The sequence below is a fragment of the Erinaceus europaeus genome, chromosome 11, assembly GCF_950295315.1.
Source record: "Erinaceus europaeus chromosome 11, mEriEur2.1, whole genome shotgun sequence".
Taxonomy (NCBI): Eukaryota; Metazoa; Chordata; class Mammalia; order Eulipotyphla; family Erinaceidae; genus Erinaceus; species Erinaceus europaeus.
Window position 1 is genome coordinate 49089289 of NC_080172.1, and position 27843 is coordinate 49117131.

At 46.5% G+C, this 27843-nt stretch overlaps 2 protein-coding genes across 6 annotated transcripts; one reads left to right on the plus strand and one right to left on the minus strand.

Moving 5' to 3' along the window:
* Positions 1-173: 173 nt before the first annotated feature.
* On the minus strand, positions 174-27843 carry PKLR (pyruvate kinase L/R). 5 transcript variants are annotated; one of them, XM_060201603.1, is made up of 11 exons: positions 27744-27843; positions 23329-23511; positions 12285-12376; positions 12062-12193; positions 11608-11794; positions 11091-11361; positions 10854-11004; positions 7504-7656; positions 7256-7422; positions 1844-2025; positions 174-988 (listed from the first exon to the last, which is right to left on the minus strand). In XM_060201603.1, exons 1-11 carry the CDS (start codon positions 27841-27843, stop codon positions 882-884), a joined length of 1725 nt encoding a protein of 574 aa, XP_060057586.1. In that variant the 3' UTR covers positions 174-881. The 5 variants fall into 5 exon arrangements, with proteins under 5 accessions (XP_060057586.1, XP_060057590.1, XP_060057587.1 ...); XM_060201607.1 differs by lacking the exon at positions 27744-27843 and adding an exon at positions 24028-24089; XM_060201604.1 differs by lacking the exon at positions 27744-27843 and adding an exon at positions 24056-24087.
* On the plus strand, positions 16994-17700 carry LOC103115556 (proteasome subunit beta type-2-like). Its single transcript, XM_060200974.1, has one exon. It carries the CDS (start codon positions 17068-17070, stop codon positions 17647-17649), a length of 582 nt encoding a protein of 193 aa, XP_060056957.1. The 5' UTR covers positions 16994-17067; the 3' UTR covers positions 17650-17700.

Genomic DNA, 27843 nt, shown 5'->3' on the forward strand with positions numbered 1-27843 from the left:
GGTGAGATACCTGGCTCTTAGTTCCCCACCCCACTCCATCCCCACCCTGGCCAAATCAGTCTACCCTAGCTCCTTCAAGTGTCTCTGACAGTTACAACTGAGGCCACCCAGTGTGGTATGCTCCCCACGAATTCCCAGATAAGCAAAAGGGCCACAGATGAGAAGCTATGAGAGATTTTTTAAAAATGTATTTACTTATCAATGAGAGAACCAGAGCATCACTCTGGTACTTGTGTTGTGAGGGATTGAACTCAGGACCTCATGCTTGAGAGTAACATAGGCAACCTGTCACCATTCTTTTTTTTTTTAATTTTTTTTGTAATTTTATTTATTTATTTTCCCTTTTGTTGCCCTTGTTGTCTTTTTATTGTTGTTGTAGTTATTATTGTTGTTGTTACTGATGTTGTCGTTGTGGGATAGGACAGAGAGAAATGGAGAGAGGAGGGGAAGACAGAGAGGGGGAGAGAAAGATAGACACCTGCAGACCTGCTTCACCGCCTGTGAAGCGACTCCCCTGCAGGTGGGGAGCCAGGGGGCTCGAACCGGGACCCTCACTCCAGTCCTTGCGCTTTACGCCACCTGCGCTTAACCCGCCGCGCTACTGCCCAGCTCCCCCTGTCACCATTCTGTGGCTACTGGACAGTGCCACCTGGTTCCCCCTCTCCTGTACCCAGGTGTGGGAAACCTAGGAACACAGAATCAGTCACGTGAGCTGGGAATAAAGGCTCAGAGCTCAGGTGAAAGCATGGCCAGTACTCAAGGACATGGCTTTTCACAGCCTGCTTGAGAGCTGGGAGCTGAGACTTAGACATGGGGCCATGGAGGGGGTGTGGGGGTGCAGAGCTGGGGACCCAGGCTGGCCATGGCTGAGGAATGGCTTCTCAGGGCACACTCAGCACCCTCATGATGTTGGTATAGCCGGAACCAGGTCTCCAGCCAGTCACCACGATCACCAGATCCCCAACTTGGAGGAAGCCACGGAGCTTTCCTGAGGGTGAAGCAGTGGGGGACAGTCACTACCTTGGAGTCTAGGCCAGCTTGGGAATGTTAGCCAGCCACCACCCTCCATTTCTGCAGTCACCCCAAGGAATGGGGGGGCCTGGGGTAGTATGGGCTTTGAAGCTGAACAGTAAAGTGATTTATGCATCAGTAGGCAGCGACAGGAAGTGATCATATGCCAATTGTATATATATATATATATATATATATATATATATATATATATATATATATATATATATATATTAACAGCACTGCTCAGCTCTGGTTTATGAGGGTGCTGGAGATTGAACCTGTGACTTTGGAGCCTCAGGCATGAAAGTATCTTTGCATAGCCATTATGCTGTCTTCCTGCCTCCCTCAATCATGAATTTCATTTAGCTTCAACTGTATCTCACCCCCACCCCCTCAGTTCCCACAAGCCTTTTCTTCCTCATGTCTGGCTGGGTTCCAGCCACTTGGAACAGGAAGCACACAAATTGTTCTTCTTTTTTTTCTTCTTTATCATATCAAAGGACTGCTCACCTCTGGCTTGTGGTGGTGCCATGGATTGAACCTGGGACCTCAGAGCCTCAGGCATGAGAGTTCATTGCACAAAATTCTATGATACCTTTCAGGCTACAGACTAGTTTCTATGGGATGGCTGTGACCTTTCTCCCTCCTCTCACCCAGTCCTCCCTCCTCCCTTGACCTCTACCCTTGTGCCTGAAAGCTAGAGTATCTCTGAGTTTTAGTGAACCCCACAGAGAAAACCTGGGGTCAGAGACAAAAGGCATGGTCCTCTGGGTGGATGTGGGAGTGGAGGGGCATGGGGCACGACACGGAGGAAGTTGCCAGGGCTCACCAGTGTCAATGCCAAATTGAACTCGGCGGTCCACATCGTCAGCCCAGATAGCCTCTGGAGGGTCTCGGTAAAGCAGAGGGAAGACTCCACGATACAGGTGAGCTTGGCGGGCAGCCTGGGCTGAGCGGGTGACTGCGATGACAGCTGCCCTGGGTCGGTACTGCGACAGGAGCTGCGCCGAGCTGAAGGAGGCAGAGAAATCAGGCCAGAACAGTTTCACTAGATTTTAGGTTCTGGTTTTAGGTGTCACCAATATAGTGACTCTGAATCAGTCATCACTCACAGCCGTGGTTTTCTCATGTTAAAATGGGTATAAGAGGGGGCTGGGCGGTAGTACAGTGGGTTAGGCGCACATGGTGCAAAGCGCAAGGACCTGGTCAAGGATCCTGGTTCGAGCCCCCAGCTCCCCACCTGCAGGGAGGTCGCTTCCCAAGAGGTGAAGCAGGTCTGCAGGTGTCTATCTTTCTCTCTCCCTGTCTGTCTTCCCCTTCTTTCTCAATGTCTCTCTGACCTATAACAATAACAGTAACAACTACAACAAGGGTAACAAAATGGGGAAAAATGGGGCCTATGCGGTGGCACAGCAGGTTAAGTGTACATGGCACGAAGCGCAAGGACCAGCTCAAGGATCCCAGTTCAAGTCCTCAGCTCCCCACCTGCATGAGGTCGCTTCACAAGCGGTGAAGCAGGACTGCAAGTGTCTATCTCTTCCCCTCTCTGTCTTCCCCCCTTCTCTTGATTTATCTCTAACCTATCCAACAACAACAATAATAACAAGGGCAACAAAAAGGGAAAAAATAGCCTCTAAGGAGTAGGGCGGTAGTGCAGTGGGTTGAGTGCAGGTGGCACAAAGTGCAAGGACAGGCCTAAGGATCCCAGTTTGAGCCCCCAGCTTCCCACCTGCAGAGGAGTCCCTTCACAGGTGGTGAAGCAGGTCTGCAGGTGTCTCTCTCTTTCTCTCCCCCTCTCTGTCTTCCCTTCCTCTCTCCATTTCTCTCGGTCCTATCCAACAATGATGACATCAATAACAACAACAACTACAACAATAAAACAACAAGGCCAACAAAAGGGAATACATAAATATTTTAAATATAGACATAAAAAATAGCCTCTAGTGTATTCAAACCCCAGCAATAACCCTGGAGGGGAAAAAAATATCACCCTCCGTGATCTTAAAAAAAAAAAGTGGGGGTGAAATAGCCTCCAGGATCAATGGATTCGTAGTACAGGCACCAAGCCCCAGCAATAACCCTGGAGGCAACAACAACAACAACAACAAAAATGGGTATAAGATTGCCTGCCCTTCTTGGGAGTCAGGCTGTAGCACAGCGGGTTAAGCGCAGGTGGCGCAAAGCACAAGGACCGGCATAAGGATCCCGGTTCGAACCCGGCTCCCCACCTGCAGGGGAGTCGCTTCACAGGCGGTGAAGCAGGTCTGCAGGTGTCTATCCTTCTCTCCTCCTCTCTGTCTTCCCCTCCTCTCTCCATTTCTCTCTGTCCTATCCAACAACGACGACAACAACAATAATAACTACAACAATAAAAAAAAGGGCAACAAAAGGAAATAAATAAATAAATATTTAAAAAAAAGAAAAAAAACTTTAAAAAAAAAATTGCCTGCCCTTCTTAACCATACTAGGAAGATACGAGAGGTTGAAAAACTATATCATAAGCTGAGATGAAACTCGAGGCAAGGTAACTCCTCTCTTTCTTATTTGTTTGTTTATTTATTATTATCAGATAAAGACAGAGAGAAATTGAGAGAGGAGGGGGAAATAGAGAGGGAGAGAGACAGAGACACCTGCAGACCTGCTTCACCACTGTAGGTGGGGAGTAGGGGCTTGGACCTAGGTCCTTGTGCACTGTAGTGTGTGTGCTGAACCAGGTGCACCACTTCCTGGCCCTTCTTATTTTTTCTTAAAGACAGAGAAAGTGTGTGTGTGTGTGTGTGTGTGTGTGTGTATGTATGTGTGAATCAAAGAGGTCACAGTATTGAAGCTTCCTCCAATGTGGAATGGGCCAGATTCAAACCAGGGTCACACACATGGCAAAGCAGCACACTATCCAAGTGAGCTATTTTGTTGGTCCAAGACAGTAAACAAACTTACAAGTGTCTTGTCAATTCTTGACACCCATTGGTCCTGTATGATGTAGCCCAGATGTCAAAGATAAGGTTCAGGGAAGAGACTTGAACTTAGGTTCTTCATGAGCTCTGGGCCCTTGTAACAATCAAAAGGTTTGGGTGAGACAGTGGCCCAGGAGTGGGAACAGTGGATATGTCACTGGATTCTCAATACAGGGTCCTGAGTTTGAGTCCCAGCACTATATGTGACAGTGATGCTTGGGTATCCTCTCTCATAAATAAAGCTTTTATAGAATATATATATTTATTTATTGAATATATAGAGAAATCAAGAGAAAAAGAGTAGAGAGGGAGCTTCACCACTTGTGAAGCTTCCTCCTTGCAGGTGAGGACCAGGGGTTTGAACATGTACACTTAACAAAGTACACTGCCTCCCCCCTTTTTTTGTTTTAATCAGCGTTATTGCTGGGGCTTGGTGGGTGCCTGCACTATGAATCCATTGCTCCCAGCACCCCCATTACTCTCCCTTTCTTTCTTTTTTTTTTTTAATTTATTTTCCCTTTTGTTGCCCTCGTTTTTTATTGTTGTTGTAGTTATTATTATTGATGTTGTTGTTATTGATGTCGTCGTTGTTAGATAGGACAGAGAAAAATGGAGAGAGAAGGGGAAGACAGAGAAGGGAGAGAAAGACACCTGCAGACCTGCTTCACCGCTTATGAAGCGACTCCCTGCAGGTGGGGAGCCGGGGGCTCAAACTGGGATCCTTATGCCCGTCCTTGCGCTTCACGCCATGACTCCCCCTTTCTTTTTTTTTTTAATTAATTAATTTATTTATTTATTCCCTTTTGTTGCCCTTGTTGTTTTATTGTTGTAATTGATCTCATTGTTGTTGGATAGGACAGAGAGAAATGGAGAGAGGAGGGGAAGACAAAGAAGGGGAGAGAAAGATAGACACCTGCAGTCCTGTTTCACCGCTTGTGAAGCGATTCCCCTGCAGGTGGGGAGCTGGGGGCTCGAACCAGGATCCTTACACTGGTCCTTGTCCTTAGCGCCACCTGCGCTTAACCTGCTGTGCTACTGCCCGACTCCCTCCCTCCCTTTCTTTCTTTTTTTTTTAATATTTATTTATTTTCTCTTTTGTTGCCCTTGTTTTATTGTTGTAGTTATGATTGTTGTTGTTATTGATGTCATTGTTAGACAGAACAGAGAGAAATGGAGAGAGGTGGGGAAGACAGAGTGGGGGAGAGAAAGACACCTGCAGACCTACTTCATTGCCTGTGAAGCGACTCTCCTGCAGGTGGGGAGCCAGGGGCTCGAACCAGGATCCTTTCGCCAGTCCTAGCACTTTGTGCCACCTGTGCTTAACCTACTGTGCTATCGTCGACTCCCTCCACCTTTCTTTTAAGTTCATAGAACAGATGTAGGGAGAGAGAAGTGGGCTGGGTGGTGGTGTACCTGTTTAAATGCAAATAGTACTATGCATAAGGATCTTGGTATGAGCCCCCACTTCCCACCTGCAGCAGGGAAGCTCCACAAGTGGTGAAGCAGGTCTGCAGGTATCTAGCTTCCTCTCTCTCTACTTCCCCTCTCCTCTCAATTTCTCTCTGTTCTATCATATAAACTGGAAAAAAGGAGGAAACAGTTGTCAGGAGCGGTAGATTTATAGTGCTGGCACCAAGCTCCAGCAATAACCCTGGAAGGCATACATAAATAAATTAATTTAATTAAATAAAGAGAGGGAGAGAGAAACAACACTAATGAAACTTTCCTCCTGCATGTGGGGAGCAGAGGCTTGTTGGATAGGACAGAGAGAAATGGAGAGAGGAGGGAAAGACAGAGAGGGGGAGAGAAAGACACCTGCAGACCTGCTTCACTGCCTGTAAAGTGACTCCCCTGCAGGTGGGGAGCCGGGGCTCAAACCAGGATCCTTTAGCCGGTCTTTGCGCTTTGCGTCACGTGTGCTTAACCCGCTGCGCTACCGCCAGACTCCCCCCCCCCTTTCTTTAAATAAGGTTTGGTAAGGCAGAGGACTTGAGAGGCCAGGTGGAAGCACCCTGGTTGAGCACACATGTTACAATGCCCAAGAACCCAGGTTTGAGCCACCAGTTCCCATTTGCAGGGGGACAGATTTGCAAGTGGTGAAGCAGTGCTGCAAGTGTCTCTCTGTCTTTCAGCCTATCTCCCCCTATCCTCTGGATTTCTGGCTGTCGCTATCCAATAAATAAAAGATAATAAAAAAATTAATTTTTTATGTTTATTTATTTTCCCTTTTGTTGCCCCCTTTTTATTATCGTTGTAGTTATTGTTGTTGTTGTTATTGATGTCATCGTTGTTAGATAGGGCAGAGAGAAATGGAGAGAGGAGGGGAAGACGGGGGGGGGGGGGGGGAGATAGACACCTGCAGACCTGCTTCACCACTTGTGAAGTGACACCCCTGTAGGTGGGGAGCCAGGGGCTCGAACCGGGATCCTTACGCTGGTCCTTGCACTTCACACCACATGTGCTTAACCCACTGTGCTACCTCCCAACTCCCAATAAAAAAAAAATTAGGGAGTCGGGCTGTAGCGCAGCGGGTTAAGCGCAGGTGGCGCAAAGCACAAGGACCGGCATAAGGATCCCGGTTCGAACCCGGCTCCCCACCTGCAGGGGAGTCGCTTCACAGGCGGTGAAGCAGGTCTGCAGGTGTCTATCTTTCTCTCCTCCTCTCTGTCTTCCCCTCCTCTCTCCATTTCTCTCTGTCCTATCCAACAACGACAACAACAATAATAAATACAACAATAAAACAACAAGGGCAACAAAAGGGAATAAATAAATAAAATAAATATTTTTAAAAATTATTAAAAAAAAATTAAACAATGGCAGAGGGGGGCCAGTTGGTGGTGCACCTGGATGACAGCATGTTACAATGCTCAAGGACCCAGGTTCTAGCCCCTGGTCCCACCTGCAGGGGGGAAACTACACGAGTGGTGAAGCAATGTTGCAGCTGTCCCTTGGTGTCTCTCTCCCTCTCTATCACCCCCTTCCCTCTTGATTTCTAGTCGTCTCTACCTAATAAATAAATATAATTAAAGATTAAAAAAAAAGTAAAGCAGAGGACTTATCATTGAGTCCATGGAGCCCACAGGCCTGGCAGTGCCCAGTGATGCCCCCCTTGCCCTGCCATCTCCTCGGAGCTCACTGGCAAATCTCCTGCCTGTCCTGGCCTCAGCTCCTCTCCTCCTGGAGAAGAATGATACTCCTTAATCTTTGATGATGAGACAAGACCCCGTCTAGCCCAACCCAACCCCGCTGACCCACAGGCCCGTCGTTGAGCTCCAGGCGCCCCCTACCGGCCGGTCTTGGTCAGTACGATGATGGCAGCCGCACAGCACTTGAAGGCCGCCTCCACCGCGCCGATGGCAGTGACCTCAGTGGGGTCGCGGCTCAGCGGTGCTGCCCGGCGCAACTCCTCAAACAGCTGCCGGTGATAGACAGCAGCCTCGGCTTCCCGGGCGATCTGCGGGAGCCAGGAGGTCAGGCCGGGCAGGGCCGTGGGGGCCCAGCCTGCCTGCAGCCCGCCTCCGCACCCAGTTCCTACCGCGTGCTGCATCCGGACAGCCTCCACCGGAAAGCTGCCCTTGGCGGTCTCCCCTGACAGCATGATGCAGTCCGCCCCGTCCAGCACGGCGTTGGCCACATCACTGGTTTCTGCCCGCGTCGGCCGAGGCTTGCTGATCATGCTCTCCAGCATCTAGGGGACAACGAATTGTCAGAGCTGTCCCGGAACGAGAGACAAGGCCCAGGCCACTTCTCTGAATCCACACTGGAGTCCGTTCAGTTGCTCATCTCAAAATGGGGGTGACAGTTGCTCTTTCTTTTTCTTTTTTTTTTTTTTGAAGTGACCTTTTTTTTTCTTCTTTAATTTATCTATTCCCTTTTTGTTGCCCTTGTTGTTGGATAGGACAGAGAGAAATGGAGGAGGGAAGACAGAGAGGGGGAGAGAAAGATAGACACCTGCAGACCTGCTTCACCGCCTGTGAAGCGACCCCCCTGCAGGTGGGGATCTGAGGGGGCTTTTCTTTTTCTTTTTTTTTTTTTAAGAATTTATTTGTGGGGCGGGGGAGACAGCATAATGGTTATGCAAACAGACTCTCATGCCTGAGGCTCCTAAGTCCCAGGTTCAATCCCCCGCACCACCATAAGCCTGAGCTGAGCAGTGCTCTGGTGTTTCTCTCTCTCTTCTCTCTCTCTTCATCTCTCTCAAAAATAAAATTAATTTAAAAAATAAAAAAAAAAAGAATTTATTTGTGGTCTGGGAGGTGGCACAGTGATAAAGCTTTGGACTCTCAAGCATGAGGTCCTGAGTTTGATCCTAGCAGCACATGTGCCAGAGTGATGTCTGGTTCTTTCTCTCTCCTCCTATCTTCCTCATTAACAAATAAATAAAATATTTTTTAAAAGATTTTATTTATTTGTTAATGAGGAAGATAGGAGGAGAGAGAAAGAACCAGACGTCACGCTGGTACATGTGCTGCCAGGGATTGAACTCAGGACCTCATGCTTGCGAGTCCAGTGCTTTATCTACTGTGCCACCTCTCAGACCACACAGTTGCTCTAAGTTCATTCTTTGAGGCCCAAACATCAGACAGCAAAAGGTGCTCTAAGTCTGGGCCAGAGATAGGGTGTACATTTCACCATGTGAAACGAGCATGACAGGGGAGATGCAATACCACTGGGGTGAGCTCTTTGTTTCTATCTGAATGAAAAAAAGCCTATAGCAGTGGAGTTGCTAGAGCACTGAAGTATAGGGTCAGTGGCAGGGAGATGGTGCAGTGGATAAAGCATTGGGCTCTCGAGCATGAGGTCCTGAGTTCAATTACTGGCAGCACAAATATCAGAGTAATGTTCTGACCTTTTTCTCCAATCTCTCTCATTAAAAATAAGAAAAAAAGGGGTGGGAGTGGGGGGAATCGGGCTGTAGTGCAGCGGGTTAAGTGCACATGGAGAGAAGTGCAAGGACCAGCATAAGGATCCCGGTTCGAGCCCCCAGCTCCCCGCCTGTAGGGAAGTCGCTTCACAGGCAGTGAAGCAGGTCTGCAGGTATCTATCTTTCTCCCCCCTATCTTCCCCTCTTCTCTCCATTTCTCTCTGTCTTATCTAACAATGATGACATCAATAACAACAACAACAAAAACTACAACAACAATAAAAAACAAGGGCAACAAAAGGGAAAATAAATAAAACACATAGTGGTTATGCAAAGAGACTGTTATGCCTTAGGCTCTGAAGTCCCAAGTTCAGTCCCTCGCACCACCATAAGCCAGAGATGAACAGTTCTTTGGTGTTTCTCTGTGTCTTTCTCTCTCTGCAGCTCTCTCAAAAATAAATAAAATACTTTAAAAAAAATTTTAAAAGGGGGGTGCTGGGGAAACAGTATAATGGTTCTGCAAAAAAACTTTCATTCCTGAAGTTCAGTCCCCAGCACCACCATATTCCAGAGCTGAGCAGTACTCTGGTGTTTCTCTCTATCTTTCTTACTAAAATAAAAAACTAAAAAAAAAAAAAAAAAAAAGGATGAGGTCCAGGGGCAGGAAGACAGCATAATAGTTATACACTCAGGTCCTATGTTCAATTCCAGCTCACCATAAGCCAGAGTTAAGCAGCACTGTGGCTGAAATAAAAAGATTTTTAAAAAGAGAGAATTGGGGGCCGAGTGGTAGCTCAGCAAGTGAAGCGCACATGACTTAAAGTGCAAGGACCGGCATAAAGATCCTGGTTCACGGAGTTGGGCGGTAGTGCAGCAGTTAAGCGCACGTGGCGCAAAGCACAAGGACCAGCGTAAGATCCCCATTTCGAGTCCCTGGCTCCCCACTTGCAGGGGAGTCGCTTCACAGGCGGTGAAGCAGGTCTGCAGGTGTCAAAGAAAAAAAAAGGATCCTGGCTCAAGCCCCCGGCTCCTCACCTGCAGGGAGGTCACTTCTAGCGTTTGCCAGGGAGGTCACTAATCTTTACTATTACTAATCTTTTGTGAAGCAAGTCTGCAGGTGTCTATCTTTCTCTCCTATCTGTCTTCCCCTCCCCTCTCCATTTCTCTCTGTACTATCCAACAACGATGGATGACAGCAATAACTACAACAATAATAATAATAGAAAGGATGAACAAGGGCAACAAAAGGGGAAAAAAAGAGAGAATCACTAAAAAGAAGAAGAGGAGGGAAGAAAAATGGCATTCAGGAGCAGTATATTTGCCAAGCTCTAGCAATAACCCTGGCGGCAATAACATTTTAAATATATATTTATTTAATAAATGTAAGGAAGTGGTCCAGGAGGTGGCACAGTGGATGAAGCATTGGACTCTCAGATGTGAGGTCCTGAGTTCAATCCCTGGCAGCACATGTGCCAGACTGATACCTGTTTCTCTCTTTCTCTCTCTCCTTCTGTCTTTCTATTTTTATTGTCATTAATAAAAAGTAAAATCTTAAAAAGAGACTCACACAGAGAAAGAGACATCTCTAGCACTGTTTCACTGCTTATGAAGCTCTCTCTCCATCCCTACAGATGGGGAGCAGGGGCTGTAACCTTGGTCCTCTCACATGGCAATGTGTACATTCAACCAGGTGCGTATTCCCCCCAGAATACACACACACACACACACACACTCACATATTGCAGCTCCGGGATGTGGGACAGTGGATGAAGCATTGGACCCTCAAGCATGAAGTTCTAAGGTCAATCCCAGGTTTCATATGTGCCAGAGAGACAGCTCTAATTCTCTCCTCACTCATGGATAAATAAAGAAACCTTTAAAAATTGGCCTGGAGCAGAAAAATCATGCACAGGCAAGGCCTGGGGAAAAATTAAATAAAAGCTCTAAACCCAAGGTTTGGTGTTCACCCTCAGATGACCCCAAAACCTGCAGAACGCCCCAGCCCTAGGCTCACTCCAGACCTGTGTGGCACACACAACGGGTTTGCCAACCAGGTTACAGCGCCCAATCATCATCTTCTGAGCCAGGAAGACTTTCTCCGCGGGGATCTCAATGCCCAGGTCGCCCCGCGCCACCATGATGCCGTCGCTGACCTCCAGGATCTCATCAAACCTGAGTGGGTGTGGGAGTCAGGCCTAGGGAGCGGGGAGGGGAGACCGGCCGGGAATCGGGGACACAGGACAAGGACCAGGCCTCACTTCTTCACACCCTCGTGGTTCTCGATCTTGCTGATGATCTTAATGCTTTGTCCTTCGGGGCCCAGGGCGGCGCGCACGGCGGCCACGTCGCTGGCCTTCCGCACGAAAGAGGCGAAAATGATGTCCACGCCATGCTCCACGCCGAAGCGCAAGTCCCGAGCATCCTGCTCCGACAGCCCGGGCAGGTCCACCTGGGCCCCCGGCAGGTTCACACCCTTCCGGCTGCCCAGGATGCCTCCGTTCTCCACCAGGGTCACCAGCCCCTTGGGGCCTGCAGGGAGGGTGGGAGCCAGCCTAATCAGGGGTGAGGCGCCTGGAACCCCGCAATGGGCCCGGAAGGGACCAGGTGCGGTCTAAGCACGACGAGGGCGTCCGAGGACGTAGGACTAACCGACCCGCCCCGCCCTAGCCAACCCAGGAGGAAGGAGACCGCCGCGGGGCCTGGGAGGCGGTGGCCCGACCGCAGAGCGAGCGAGCGAGCGCCCCGCATCTGCCCGCCGGCAGGGGGCGTACGCACCGATTTCCTGCACCACCAGCGAGATGAGCCCGTCGTCTATGTAGATGTGGCCCCCAACAGGCACGATCCGGACGATGTTGGGGTAGTCCACCCACACGGTGTGCGCGTCCCCCAGCGTCCGGAAAGCCGGGTCCACGGTCACCAGCACCCGCGAGCCCTTCGCCAGCTCCACTTCCGCTTCGGGGCCCTGCAGGTGGAGCCCCGACAGTCCAGGGCTCCCTCGGGCCGGCTCCTCACCAGCCCCGGCCCCTGCCTGCCCTCTCCCGCTCTCCTCCACAGCCCCGCCCCTCGGGGCCCACGACCATGTCCACCCCCGCCCCGCAACCACCCGCACCAAGCCCACCCCAGCCCGCCCCTCTAGACCTCCATGGCCCCGATTCGACTGCCTCGCCCCTGGCCAACCCACCCTATGCACCACCTCCAGCCCCGCCCCCGACAGGCCGGCGAACCTCACCTCCTGCAGAAGCCCAGTGCGGATCTCGGGCCCCTTAGTGTCCAGAGCGATGGCCACCGGTCTGTAGCCCAGTGGAGACGACGCGAAGCTCTCCACCGCCTCCCGGATGTTGGCGATGGAGTCGGCGTGGTACTGAGGGCGACATCGAGCGGAGTCTCAGGGCTGGAGGCCGGGGAGAGGATGTTTTGCTCCACCACCACCCGTGCCCTGGCCCATCCCAGACCTTGTGGGAGCCGTGGGAGAAATTGAGGCGCGCGATGTTCATGCCGGCCTTGATCATCTCCTTTAGGCGCTCCACCGAGCGTGATGCAGGCCCTGCAAGTAGAGATGCGCTCCACCTCTGCGTCCTCTAAGCCCCCAGCCCGGCCCCTCCACACAGCCCCCTCCTACAGTGCCCCCGTGCAATCCGGGACAGGTGCCAGGCTGCACATTGAGGCTAGGGCCTCATGTGGGGCCGAGCTCTACTGAGTGGAAGCTCTAAAACCAGTTCTTCCAGTTGTGTATCACTAATTTCCCTTCTTCCTCACTCGCTCAAGGCCACGGATTCTGCCATCCTTAGGCCTCTCTGCCAGCCATGTGTCCTTTCTCATTGACTCACTCCCATCAGCGCCTAACCCTACTGTCAGTTCTTTGGCCATAAAATCCCCTTAATCCAGATCACAGTTCAGTCTCTCCACTCAGGCAGATTCCGCTCCAGGGGTGTCTAGGTGTCTACACCTGCTGCTCCAGCTCCCTCCCCTCTCCCTCCTCTCCTAGGTAGGCATACCAGTCAGGCACTGGCCCCATCTCCCCACCACAGTGATTCTTGTCAGGGAATCAAGAACCTGTGTTGTGATCCTGGAGGTGATGCAGTAGATAATGTTGAGAACCTCTCAAGCATGAGGTCCTCAGTTCAATCCCAGGCATTGCATGTGCCAGAGTGATGCTCTGCTTCTCTTTCGACATCTCCCCAATGTATATCCCAATTCAGTCCTCTCTCCCAAACCTAGAGCTATATGTCTGTGTACTAAATCACTCATCTGAAACTCAACATGTGCTCCCCCACACCAAAACAATTCATTTCCTTCCCAAGCCTTTCTCCCACAGTCTTTCATGCCAATAATGCATCCTGCAGGGGACAGGAGATAGCTCATCCAATAGACGGCAATACACGGGAGCACCATGCAAAGGGGAAGCTTCATGAGCAAAGAAGCAAGTGATAGTGTCTCTCCTCCTTTCTTTCCCTCTCTTCCTTCTTTTCTCTCTTTGATGCTCACCCTCTATTTGAAAACAAAAAGTCAAAAAATAAAAAGAAAAAGAAAGAAAAAGGGAGTCTGGCTGTAGCGCAGCGGTTTAAGCGCAGGTGGTGCAAAGCACAAGGACCGGCATAAGGATCCCAGTTCGAACCCCGGCTCCCCACCTGCAGGGGAGTCGCTTCACAGGCGGTGAAGCAGGTCTGCAGGTGTCTATCTTTCTCTCCTCCTCTCTGTCTTCCCCTCCTCTCTCCATTTCTCTCTGTCCTATCCAACAACGACGACAACAATAATAACTACAACAATAAAACAACAAGGGCAACAAAAGGGAATAAATAAATAAAATAAATATTTAAAAAAAAAGAAAAAAGAAAGTCTGTAGGACCAGTGAAATCACACAGGCATGAAGCTGTGGCAGCAAGGGAAAAAGAAAAAAAAAATGTAAAGTGTCCTTCCAACTTTTCATGCCAAATTTTTTTAAAGTATTTATTTATTCCCTTTTGTTGCCCTTGTTGTTTTATTGTTGTAGTTGTTGTTGTTGTTGTTGTTGGATAGGACAGAGAGAAATGGAGAGAGGAGGGGAAGACAAAGAAGGGGAGAGAAAGATAGACACCTGCAGTCCTGTTTCACAGCTTGTGAAACGATTCCCCTGCAGGTGGGGATCCAGGGGCTCAAACCAGAATCCTTACACTGGTCCTTGTGCTTAGCACCACCTGCGCTTAACCTGCTGTGCTACCGCCCAACTCCCCATGCCAAAAATTTAGAGGCAGCTGCAACCTTGACTCCTTTGTCCCCCAACAAGCTTCCCACACTGGTGATACCATATCCAATCTTTCAGGGAGTCTGGTCACCACTTGGCCAGAGCTGGAAGTACCCAGGAACAGCTTTGGTCCCCACATCCATACACCCATGGTGTGTGTGTGTGTGTGTGTGTGTGTGTGTGTGTGTGTGCGCGTGGTGGTGGTGGTGGGGGGTTTTGAAAATGTAAGTTCCTGGTTCGGACCCCTGGCTCCCCACCTGCAGGGGAGTCACTTCACAAGCGGTGAAACAGGTCTGTAGATGTTTATCTTTCTCTCCCCATCTGTCTCCCCCTACTCCATTTCTCTCTGTCCTATCCAAGAACAACGACATCAACAATAACTACAACAATAAAACAACAAGGGCAGGGGAGTCGGGCGGTAGCGGAGCAGGTTAAACGCATGTAATGCAAAGCACAAGAACCAGCATAAAGACCCCAGTTCGAGCCCCCAGATACCCACCTGCAGGGGAGTCATTTCACAGAGGTGAAGCAGGTCTGCAGGTGTCTGTCTTTCTCTCCCCCTCTCTGTCTTCCCCTCCTCTCTCCATTTCTCTCTGTCCTATCCAACAACGATGACATCAATAACTACAACAAGGGCAACAAAAAGGAATAAATAAATTTTTAAAAAGGTATAATTTTAAAAAGAGAGAGAAAAAACAACAAGGGCAACAAAAGGGAATAAATAAATAAAAATATTTTAAAAAACAAAATAAAGAAAATGTAAGTTCTGGGATCAACTAGGAATACCAAAGGAGACCACTTGGGACTGAAACAAGACAGGACTAGAATGACTTCAGGAACCCACTAAATCACCAGTGAGTGCAAACACGTGTGGTTGGTGGACAGAGAGGAGCCGAGGGAGAGATTAAGTGGCTGGTAACAGTTCAGCAGTTTATCAGACACCACCTCCAGTCTGTTCCACCAAAAAGGGGATGGCTGAAGGGAGGAGAGGACTCCCCGGAGACTCACCAAGTACAACTCTGAGTCTCCATTGCTACTGCCCTCAGAATCTGGAGCAGTGGCAGGGAGGGACACCAGGGGACAGAGATCTAACCAGAAAACTCAGGAGAAGATCTATACCTTGGTGGCATAGCAGTGGGCCTGTGAAAGTCTCTTTGCATAACCACTGGATTATTTCTGCCATACCCTGCTTTATCTCTTAGTCAGGAGTCAGTGATTAAGCCAAGAAGCCTACTTAGAGTTTAAAAGCCCTCAGGCTCCCATAGCCTACAGGGAAGAAAAATCACAAAAAAGGCTTTTAAGCCACTAAGCTCCAAATCAGGGATAAAAATACTATTAAAACAATTGTTAACTTCCACCATTGTGAACCCTTTAATTACGTTACTTAGACACAAGTCAATCCAGGCAATAGTGATCAGTAATTTGAAAAGTACTTAGAGAGGGAACTCATAACATAATATATAAAATGGTTAAACCAACAAGAAGAAATATTGGAGAAATGAACCAGGACAAGAGTCCAGCTAAAAGACCCCCAAAGGGTGAAGCACAAAATAATGAGGTCAACATCCAAACATTAGCTAAGGAAATAGTCACAGGAGTGAGTAAAGAGTTTGAAAGAATTGTTATCAGAAATACAGGAGCAACAAATGAGACTCTGGAAGAAAACACTAGTTGTCTCAAGGTTATTAGAGAGCTGAAAGCTGAAATAGCTGAGCTAAGAACACAGCTAGCTGAATAAGCTAAAACAGTATCATAACAGGGTAACATAATAGATGAACTCCAGAAAACAGTAGAGGGGAGAGAGAATAGAATCAATGAGGCTGAAGACAAAACTAGCAAGATCTCAAAAAGAGATTAAGAGATACTGAAAACTGTTGGTATGCTTCTGGATTCTGCTTGTGAAGCCTTCTATTTTTATCATCACATTGGGTTCGCTTGTGTTGCTTGCTATGTGTTCTGTTTGCATGTCCACTGTTGGCTGGGCACCCCCCTGCCTCCAGGATATTGGTTTGGTCTTCCCCCCCTCCGCCTCTGGGACATTTGGTTTAGTCATTGCTGGTTTGTGCTTCTTCCTTCTCCCCACCACCTATCCTACTTATTTCCTTTTTTCCTGACTCTTTGGCCGGAGGAGAGAGATGCAGGACAGAATTGGGTTGTAATTAGATTAGATTAGTTTGTTGAACCACATCCCCGCTCGTGAATAAAGATTGAACTACGTTCTCAGCTCAGCCATGAGTCTCTGGTCGTCTCTGTCTCCTGCCTGCAAAGCCAGGACAGCAAAAACGACAGCAAACAACAACGGAGTCCTATGGGATGACTTCAAAAGAAACAATATATGAATTATTGGCTTACCAGAGGAAGAAAGAGAGGGAGAGGAAGAAAGCATTCTTCAGGCCATAATAGCTGAAAACTTCTCTAGTTTAGACAACATCAAAGACATAAAGATCCAAGAAGTCCAGAGGGCCCCAAACAGAATTAACCCAGACTTAAAGACACCAAGACACATAATATTTAGAATGCAAAGGAATAAGGATAAAGAAAGGATCTTGAAGGCTGCAAGAGAAAAAACAAAAGAGTCACCTACACAGGAAAACCCATAAGATTAGCAGCAGACTTCTCCACACAAACACTACAGGCCAGAAGAGAATGGCAAGATATCTACTGAGTACTCAATGAGAAAGACTTTCAACCAAGAATACTGTACCCTGCCAGACTGTCATTCAGACTAGATGGAGGCATAAAAACCTTCTCAGACAAGCAACAGTTGAAGGAATCAACTATCACCAAGTCTGCCCTGAAAGAAGTTCTGAAAGGTCTCCTATAAACAGTCAGACCACCACAAATAGGACATATATCAAAACACTCTAAAACTCTACAAGAATGGTGTTAAAATATCTACAATCTTTGATATCAATAAATATCAATGGCCTGAATTTACCTATTAAAAGACACAGAGAGAGAAGCTGGCGAGTACCGAGCTCAGTTGAACCTTCAGCCCCTGACCTCCCGCCACCATGGAGTACTTCATCGGCATTCAGGGGTCTGACTATGTCCTTGTCACCTCTGACCGCATGGTCACTAGCAATATTGTCCAGATGAAGGACGATCACGACAAGATGTTTGAGATGAGTGAAAAAATCTTACTCCTTTGTGTTGGAGAGGCTGGAGACACTGTACAATTTGCAGAATACATTCAGAAAAATGTACAACTTTATAAAATGCAAAATGCAGCTAATTTTACATTCCAAAATCTGGCTGACTGTCTTTGGAGTCAGACCCCATATCATGTCAACCTCCTGTTGGCTGGCTATGATGAGCATGAGGGTCCTGTGATCTACTACATGGACTACCTGGCAGCCTTGGCCAAGGCCCCTTTCACAGCCCACATCTATGGTGCCTACCTGACTCTCAGTATCTTGGACCTATACTACACACCAAATATCTCTCCTGAGAGTGCAGAGGAACTTCTTAGGAAATGTCTAGAGGAGCTCCAGAAATGCTTCATCCTTAATCTGCCAGCCTTCAGTGTTCAGATCATTGACAGAAATGGCATCCATGACCTGGACAACATTTCCTTCCCTAAACAAGGTTCTTAACGACATGCACTCCCTCCCACTTGCCAGGGGATTATTTTTGATGGGCTTCTTAATTTTGATAGATGGTTAATTCATAAAGTCTGAATATGACTAAATTGAAAAAAAAAGACACAGAGGAGGAAGATGAATCAGAAAATACAACCCAACAATATGCTGTCTATAGGAAACCCACCTAACTCAACAAGACAAACACAGACTTAAAGTGAAAGGATGGAAAACTATCATACAAGCCAATGACCCACAAACAAGGGCAGGAACAGCTATTCTCATATCTGACATGATAAACTTTAAAATAGATAAGATTAAAAAGATAGGAATGGACACTACTTAATGCTCAGAGGATCAGTCAATCAAGAGGACATAACAATTATTATATTGTAATAATTATAATATTACATTATAATAATTAATTATGCACCCAATAAGAAGCCATCTAAATACATCAAACATCTACTGAAAGAGCTACAGCAATATATTAACAGCAACACAGTCATAGTAGGGGACTTCAACACCCCACTCTCTCAACTTGACAGATCATCCAGGCAGAAAATCAATAAAGACATAAAGGAGCTAAATGAAGAGATAGATAAACTAGAACTATTGGACATTTTCAGAGTCATTCATCCCAAGAAACTGGAATACACATTTTACTCAAGTCCACATGGGACAGACCATATGTTATGCCACAAAGAAAACATCAGCAAATTCAAGAGCATTGAAATCCAAAGCATCTTCTCAGACCACAGTGGAATTAAATTAACACTTAACAATCAACAAAAGATTAGTAATATTCCCAAAATGTGGACACTCAATAGTACACTTCTTAACAACTTCTGGGTCAAAGAGGAAATAAAGGAAGAAATCAAAATGTTTCAAGAGTTCAATGAAAATGAAGACACGAGCTATCAAAATATTTGGGACACAGCTAAGGTAGTACTGAGAGGGACATTCATAGCCATACAAGCACACATTAGGAAACAAGAAAAAGCACAAGTAAACAGCCTGATTGCACATCTTAAAGACCTAGAAGAAGAAGAACAAAGGAACCCTAAAGCAATCAGAAGGACAGAAATCATTAAAGTTAGGGCAGAAATCAATAACATTGAAAAGAAAAAAAAAACAGGAAAAATCAAGGAAAGTAAATGTTGGTTTTTCGAAACAGTGAGCAAAATCAAAAAACCTTTAGCCAGATTCACAAAACAAAAAAGGGAGAAGACCCAAATAAATCAAATACTAAATGAAAGAGGAGATATCAGCCCTCACACCTATGGACATCTAATCTTTGACAAAGGGGCTCAGACTATTACATGGGGAAAGCAGAGTCTCTTCAACAAATGGTATTGGAAAAAATGGGTTGAAACATGCAGAAGAATGAAAATGAACCACTATATTTCACCAAATACAAAAGTAAATTCCAAGTGGATCAAGGACTTGGATGTTAGACCACAAACTATCAGATACTTAGTGGAAACTATTGGCAGAACTCTTTTCCGCATACATTTTAAAGACATCTTCAATGAAACGTATCCAATTACAAAGAAGACTAAGGCAAGTATAAACCTATGGGACTACATCAAATTAAAAAGCTTCTGCACAGCAAAAGAAACCACTACCCAAACCAAGAGACCCCTCACAGAATGGGAGAAGATCTTTACATGCCATACATCAGACAAGAGTTTAATAACCAACATATATAAAGAGCTTGCTAAACTCAACAACAAGACAACAAATAACCCCATCCAAAAATGGGGAGAGGACATGGACAGAATATTCACCACAGAAGCCAGAGAAACACATGAAAAATGCTCCAAGTCTCTGATTGTCAGAGAAATGCAAATAAAGACAACAACAAGATACCACTTCACTCCTGTGAGAATGTCATACATCAGAAAAGGTAACAGCAGCAAATGCTGGAGAGGGTGTGGGGTCAAAGGAACCCTCCTGCACTGCTGGTGGGAATGTCAATTGGTCCAACTTCTGTGGAGAACAGTCTGGAGAACTCTCAGAAGGCTAGAAATGGACCTACCCTATGACCCTGCAATTCCTCTCCCGGGGATAGATCCTAAGGAACCCAACACAGCCATCCAAAAAGATCTGTGTACACATATGTTCTTGGCAGCACAATTTGTAATAGCCAAAACCTGGAAGCAACCCAGGTGTCCAACAACAGATGAGTGGCTGAGCAAGTTGTGGTCTATATACACAATAGAGAACTACTCAGCTATAAAAACTGGTGACCACCATTTTCAGCCAATCTTGGATGGACCTTGAAAAATTCATGTTAAGTGAAATAAGTCAGAAACAGAAGGATGAATTTGGGATGATCTCACTCTCAGGCAGAAGTTGAAAAACAAGATCAGAAAAGAAAACAGAAGTAGAACCTGAACTGGAATTGGAGTATTGCACCAAAGTAAAAGACTCTGGGGTGGGTGGGTGGGGAGAATACAGACCCAAGAAGGATGACAGAGGACCTAGTGGGGGTTGTATTGTTATATGGAAAACTGAGAAATGCTATGCATGTACAAACTATTGTATTTACTGTTGAATGTAAAACATTATTTCCCCAATAAAGACATTTAAAAAAAAAGAAGAAAAAAAGAAAATGTAAGTTCTAATGGCTCAGTAGGTGGCACAGTGAGAAAAGTATTGGACTCTCAAACATGAAGTCCAGAGTTCAATCCCTGGCAGTGCATGTACTAGAGCAAAGTCTAGTTCTCTTTCTCTCCTTCTTTTCCATAAATAAATAAATAAATAAATAAATAAAATCTGAAAGAAATAAAGAATATAAGGTTTAGGGAGCTATGCGATAGAGTGCTTGTGTTACCATGTACAAGGACTAGGGTTCAAAAATCCCCAGTCCTCACCTATAGGGAAAACTCATGGAGTGGTGAAGCAGTGCCGCAGGCCTCTCTCCCTCTCTCTTTCTATTCTCCCTCACCCCCTCAATTTCTCTCTATAAAAAATAAGAAAGAAGGGGGAGTCAGGCGGTAGTGCAGCGGGTAAAGTGCAGGTGGCACAAAGCGCAAGGACTGGATTAAAGATCCCAGTTCAAGCCCCCGGCTCCCCACCTGCAGGGGAGTCGCTTCACAGGTGGTGAAGCAGGTCTGCAGGTGTCTGCCTTTCTCTCCCTTCTCTGTCTTTCCCTCCTCTCTCCATTTCTCTCTGTCCTAGCCACCATCACCACCAACAATAATATCTACAACAACAAAACAAGGGCAACAAAAGGGAATAAATAAATAAATAAATAAACAAACATTTTTTAAAAAAATAAGAAAGAAGAGGGTCGGGCAGTAGAGAAAGGGGTCAGAAGGTAGCACAGCAGGTTAAGTGCGCATGGTGCAAAGCACAAGGACCCTGGTTCAAGCCCCTGGCTCCCCAAGTGCAGGGGGGTTACTTCACAAGCAGTATAGCAGGTCTGCAGGTGTCTGTCTCTCCCCCTCTCTGTCCTCCCCTCTCTCTCAGTTTCTCTCTGTCCTATCCAACAACAATGATAGCAGCAACAACAATAATAACAACGATAAACAACAAGAGCAACAAAAGGGAAAAAATAGCTTCCGGGAGCAGTGGATTTGTAGTGCAGGCACTGAACCCCAGCAATAACTCTGGAGACAAAAAAAAAAAAAAAAACAAGAAAGAAAATTTAAGTCCTGGGGGCCAGGCAGTAGAGCACCCAGTTAAGAGCTCATAGCACTACGTGCAAGGATACATACAAGAACTCAGGTTGTAGCCCCTGCTCCCCACCTGTACTGGGGATGCTTCATGAATGGTAAAGCAGGTCAGTAGGTGACTACACACATAGTGCGAAGCACAAGGACCTGTGTGAGAATCCTGGTTAGAGCTCCCGGATCCACATTGCAGGGATCAGGGTGTCGCTTCACAAGTAGTAAAGCAAGTTTGCAGGTGTCTATCTTTCTCTCCCTTCCCCACTCCCGCATCTCTCCCCTTCCCTCTCAATTTCTCTCTGTCTTATGAAAAAAAAAAAAAAGGCTACCAGAAGTGATGGATTTGTAGTGCCAGCATCAAGCCCCCATGACTGGAAAAAAGAAAGAAAAAAAAAGGAAAACTAGTGGTCCAGGAGGTGGCACAGTAGATAAAGCATTAGATTCTCAACCATGAGGTCCCAAGTTCAATCTCCAGCAGCACATGTACCAGAGTGATGGCTGGTTCTTTCTCTCCTCCTATCTTTCTCATGAATAAATAAATTCTTTAAAAAAATTTTAAAAAAGGAAAATGAAAAAGAAAATGTAAGTTCTTAAATCACCTCCATACAGGGTCACTATCCAGAGGACTTGGTAGAAAACCCAAAGGGTCATCTTGGGGAATGTGGGGACAGGTCACTTGTATTTCCCCCCTTGTCCTTGGAGGTCATGTTCTTCCCTGGATAAGTGGCTGTTTCTATCTTTGTGAACACAAAAATCACATTTGCTTTCTGCAGCTTTCTATTAATGGCAAAGGAATGGAAGCAAGGAAAGTCATACTGATTTTTTTAAATTTAACACAGATAAGGGGAGAGGGAGGAAGAGAGGAAGAAAGAGAGAGAGAGAGAGAGAGAGAGAGAGAGAGAGAGAGAAGGAAACCACGGCATGATTCTGGCACAAGAGATGCCAGGAACTTGGGACCTCACGTCTGAGTCTAATGCTCTAGCATTGTGTCACATCCAAGCAAGGTTTTCCTCACTCTCCATCATATTCGATCTTTTTCAGAGATGTAGTAGTAGCAGTAGTAGTAATAGTAGTAGTAGTAGTAGTAGTAGTAGTAGTAATAGTAGTAGTAGTAGTAGCAGTAGTAGTAGCAGTAGTAGTAGTAGCAGTAGTAGTAGTAGCAGTAGTAGTAATAGTAGTAGTAGTAGCAGTGGTAGTAGTAGCAGTAGTAGTAATAGTAGTAGTAGTAGCAGTAGTAGGAATAGTAGTAGTAGTAGTAGTAGTAGTAGCAGTAGTAGTAATAGTAGTAGCAGTAGCAGTAGCAGTAGCAGCAGTAGCAGTAGCAGTAGCAGTAGCAGCAGCAGCAGCAGCAGCAGCAGCAGCAGCAGCAGCAGCAGCAGCAGTAGCAGTAGCAGTAGCAGTAGCAGAAGCAGAAGTAGTAGTAGTAGTAGTAGTAGTGGTACCAGAACACACAGTTCTGGCTTATGGTGGTATGAGGGATTGAACTTGGGACTTCAGAGTCTCAGGCATTAGAGTCTCTTTACATAACCATAATGCTATCTACCCCCACGCTATTTAATCATTTTCAATTTTAGGAGACTATGTTATGCCGATGACTACTTTTAAAAAATATTTATGTATTTCCTTTTATTTCCCTTGTTGTTTTATTGTTGTAATTATTATTGTTGTTGTTATTGATGTAGTTGTTGGATAGGATAGAGAGAAATGGAGAGAGGAGGGGAAGACAGAGAGGGCGAGAGAAAAATAGACACCTGCAGACCTCCTTCACGCTTGTGAAGCCACCTCCCTTGCAGGTGGGGAGCTGAGGGTGCTACTGCCCAACTCCCTGCTGATGACCTCTTATAGCCTATGACTTCCCCCTCCCTTGTCTCCAACAGGCGTCATTGTTACTTTTACTAGCTTACTCTCAGGCCTCCAAACATTGTATGCCAAGCTCTCCACAAATGTTTGTTTGAATGAATTGATCTCCTTTCTAAGAGCAAGTGAATCCGGGATTGGGGTAGGTGGGACACTTAACCAATGGTGGCGATAATGCTGGTACTACGGGCGGCCACGGGTTCCGAGTCGATGTCCAACAGGCACAGGTGCTCCAGGAAGGTGTCTGCCATGGCAGCGGGCAGCTGCTGCTTCTGGAAGAAAGCCGTGCCCAGCTCCTGGGTGAGCTGGGTCACGCTGACCCGCCTCAGGTATCCCGCTGGCCCTGCAGGAGGAAAGAGCTGTGTGTCCATCATGTGCATCTCCTCCCCCTCCCTCTCAGCATTCCACTCTGCCTCCCCTGGCTCCTAGAGGGTCGTGAGGGGGACTGAGTCTTTCTTATAAGGTGGCAGCCAACAAACTTGCTCCTGTTTAGTTATGGGACCCTGGAAGCTGACTTTGCTAAATGCTCCGTACCACTGGGTTTTACAGATAAACAGAAACCGAGATAAAAGAAATTGACCGGGAGTCGGGCTGTAGTTCAGCGGGTTAAGCGCAGGTGGCGCAAAGCGCAAGGACTGGCGTAAGAATCCCGGTTCGAGCCCCCTCCCCCACCAGCTCTCTAATTCCCTGTGACCCTATGTTGCCCAAGCCCAGAACCATGCAGCTTCCTCTTCTAAGGTTCCTGTTTTCTTCCTTCAAATCCCTGGCAATGAGTTAGCCCCCCATTCCGATCCCCTGAGTCTCTGCAGCTGACTGAGTACTACTCCAGGTCCTGGGGTCCCTGTAACTTAGCTCAGACCAGAGGAATCCCTAGGTCCCAGTCGCACCCTCCATGCCACTGCATGCACGCCTGCTTGCTCTCCAGGGATCTCCCTGTGCTCCAGCTAGAAAAGGCCTAAGTCATGTGTGTAAGTTAAAGTGTCACCAGTGCTTTACCTGTGCCAGGGGCCAGAGTCCAGGAGACATGGGACTGTCCCATGGCCCCATTGTGCTCTGCCCTGGGGCCAGGAGCAGAGGCCCAGTGCTGGGACTACAGCTTAACGCTGGGACAGAGATGGGGGTGTTAAAGAAGGTCTGGCAGTGTGGTCTGGGAGGTGGTGCAGTGATAAGGCTCTGGACTCTCAAGCATAAGTTCCTGAGTTTGATCCCCGGCCGCACATGTGCGGTTCTTTCTCTCCCCTCTTATCTTCCTTATTAATAAATAAATAAAATCTTTAAAAAAAAAAAAAGAAAGAAAGAAAGAAAGGTCTGGCAGTTTCCAACAGATTGCAACATCAGCCCAAGGGCAAGACCCACAGCCACAGCCACCCAAGTGCCAAGTGCTTCCGAGGAGGGGCTGATCACACGGGGATCAGTGGAAGAGCACATGTTAGTTGTATGAGGCATTGGGTTGAATCCCTAGGATTCCCACAACCCCAACTTTAAACTTATTTTAATCTTATTATCATTTTAATGATGCTTTTATATATTTTAGGGAAAGGTTTATTTTAAAAGCATTTCATTTGTTTTATTTTAATGAGAGAGAAATACAGAGAGGCCAAGTGGTGGCACAACTTGTTAAGCACACACAGTACAGTGTGCAAGAACCCAGGTTCAAGCTCCTGGTCCCCACCTGCAAGGGGGAAGCTTCAAGAGTGCTGACGCAGGGCTGCAGATGTCTCTCTGATTCTCTCCTCTATCTCCCCTTCCCCTCTCAATTTCTCTCTGTCTCTAACTAATAATAAATTAATTAGTTAAATTAAAAATAAACAAAGAAAATTTCTAATAAATAAAGATGCAGGGAGAGAGAGAGAGAGGAAGAGAGAGAGAGAGAGAGAGAAACAAGAGCGCTATTCAGCTCTGGCTTATAGTGGTGCTGGGGATTGAAATTGAGACTTTGGAGCCTCAGAAATGAAATTCCTTTTGCAGAACCAGTATGTTACCTCTCCTGCCCAAAGACACACACACACACACACACACACACACACACAGACTGAGACTAAAGCACACTGCTCAGCTCTGGCTTATGGTGTTATTGGGGATTGAACCCAGGACCTCAGAGCCCCAGTCATAAAAATCTCTTGCAGAACTACTGTGCAGTCTTCTCAGCCAATAATAATAAAAAATTATTATTAAATAAAATAATAAAAGTACATTAAATAATAATAATTATTATTTTGAAAAGTGATTGGCTCTGGAATATAGCTTACTTGGCAGAGTGCACACTTCAACATGTCCAAGAACCCTGGTCACTACAGGAAAGTACCATATATAGGAAAATATTTGTGAGCTATGGAACAGAGCTGAGGTTTCTCTCCTCTCCCTTTCTGTCTCATTCTTCTTCTTTTTTTAAAAGAATTTATTTATTTATTCATGAGAAAGATAGGCAGAGGGAGAAAGAAAGAACTGGACATCACTCAGGTACTTGTGCTGCCGGGGATTGAATTCAAGACCTCGTGGTTGAACATTCTGTGTTTTATCCACTGTGTCACCTCCCGGACCACCTGTCTCATTCTTTAAAAAAATTTTTTTGGGGGGAGTCTTGCTGTAGCGCAGCAGGTTAAGGGCAGGTGGCGTAAAGTGCAAGGACCGGCATAAGGATCCCAGTTGGAGCCCTGGCTCCCCACCTGCAGGGGAGTCATTTCACAGGCAGTGAAGCAGGTCTACAGGTGTCTATCTTTCTCTCCCCCTTTCTGTCTTCCCCTCCTCTCTCCATTTCTCTGTCCTATCCAACAATAACGACATCAATAATAACAACAATAATAACTATAACAATAAAAAACAAGGGTAACAAAAGGGAAAATAAATAAATAAATATTAAAAGTTTAAAAAAATTATCTTTATTTTATTTGTTGGGTAAAAACAGCCATAAATTGGGGCTGGGTGGTGGCACACCTGGTTGAGCGCACATGTTACAGTGTGCAAGGACCTGGGTTTAAGCCCCTGGTCCCCACCTGCAGGGGAAAAGCTTTACAAGTGGTGAAGCAGTACTGCAAGTGTCTCTCTGCCTCTCTACCTCTCTATCAATCCTTTCCCTCTAGGCTTCTCGCTGTTTCTATCCAATAAAGATATATATATTTTTTTGCCTCCAGGGTTATTGCTGGGGCTCAGTGCCTGCACCATGAATCCACTGCATCTGGAGGCCATTTTTCCCCCTTTTGTTGCCCTTGTTGTTGTAGCCTTGTTGTGGTTATTATTGTTATTGTTGATGTCGTTCCTTGTTGGATAGGACAGAGAGAAATGGAGAGAGGAGAGGAAGACAGAGAGGGGAAGAGAAAGACAGACACCTGCCGACCTGCTTCACCACCTGTGAAGCAACTCCCCTTCAAGTGGGGAGCCAGGGGCTCGAACCCAGATCCTTATGCTGGTCCTTGCGCTTTGCGCTACGTGTACTTGACCTGCTGCGCTACTACCCCACACCCCCCATAAAGAAAATTTTTTTTTAATTAAGAAGAAAAAAAAAGAAATAGCCAGAAATTGAGAGCGAATGGGGATGATAGAGAAACAAAGAGACAGAGACACCTGCAACACTGCTTCACCAGTTGCAAAGGCTTCCTCCTGTAGGTGAGGACTGGGGGTCAAACCCAGTTCCTTGTGCTTTGTAACATGTGCATTCAACCAGGTGCACCACCACCCAGCCCTTCCATGTCTCACTCTCTAGAAAAATAATAAAAATAAAATAAAATAAAATGTCTCTCAGGAGCAGTGGAATTGGGCAGGCATGAAGCCCTGGAAATAACCCTACTGGCAAAAAAATAATAATAATAAAATAAAAACCATTGTGGTTAGAGATGGCAAAATAGCTCACTTGGACAGTTCAATGCTTTGTTATGTATGTGATCCAGGTTTTAACTTGGCTCCACTGCACTGAAGGAAACTTTGGTGCTGCGGTCCTGTCGTCTTTTTCACTGTCTCTACTTCTGTCTCTAATATATATTTGGAGAAAGAGATATAGCCTGTAAGAGTGTACTGGATAAGGTGTTGGACTCTCAAGCATGGAGTCTTGAGTACAGTCCCTGCCACTGTATGAGCCAGAGTGATGCTCTGGTTCTCTCTTTCTCATAAATAAATAAATAAATAAATAAATAAATAAATAAATAAATAGCCGAGCAGTGGTTCACCGAGTTAAGCACACATTGTACAAAGTGCAAAGACCCACATAAGGATCCCAGTTCTAGCCCTGGGCTCCCCACCCGCAGAGGGATCACTTCCCAAGTAGTGAAGTAGGTCTGCAGGTGTGTGTCTCTCTCCCTATCTTCCCCTCCCCTCTCAATTTCTCTCTTCTTCCTTATCCAAGAAAAAAAAAATGGCCATAGAAGCAGTGAATTTGTAGTGCAGTCACTGAGCCCCTGCAATAACCCTGGAGGCAAATAATAATAGTAAGTAAATAAATATTCAAGAGAGAAACTGGCTAGTATGAGATGGGGGTTGGTGCCTCAAAGCACCAACTGCTGAACACAGTTCTGGTTCCTACACTCCACTGCTGATTACCACCCTCATTTCCTCTTCTCAGTGGCACTTGGTGCCTCCTCTTACCTCTTGGAGCCCCAGCTAGGATGGACTTTGTGAAGTCCCTCTGGGGCTTAGAAGCCCGTGACCAGAACTTCTGGGACTGTAGGTTCTCCTGGACTGACAT

Coding starts and splice junctions, on each gene's coding strand:
- LOC103115556 (XM_060200974.1), top strand. CDS start 17,068: ATGGAGTACTTCATCGGCATTCAGGGGTCTGACTATGTCCTTGTCACC.
- PKLR (XM_060201603.1), bottom strand. CDS start 27,843: ATGTCAGTCCAGGAGAACCTACAGTCCCAGAAGTTCTGGTCACGGGCT. Junction 11,362..11,607: donor GCTGGTGGTGCAGGAAATCG/GTGCGTACGCCC, acceptor CCCTCCCTGCAG/GCCCCAAGGGGCTGGTGACC. Junction 11,005..11,090: donor AACCACGAGGGTGTGAAGAA/GTGAGGCCTGGT, acceptor ACACCCACTCAG/GTTTGATGAGATCCTGGAGG.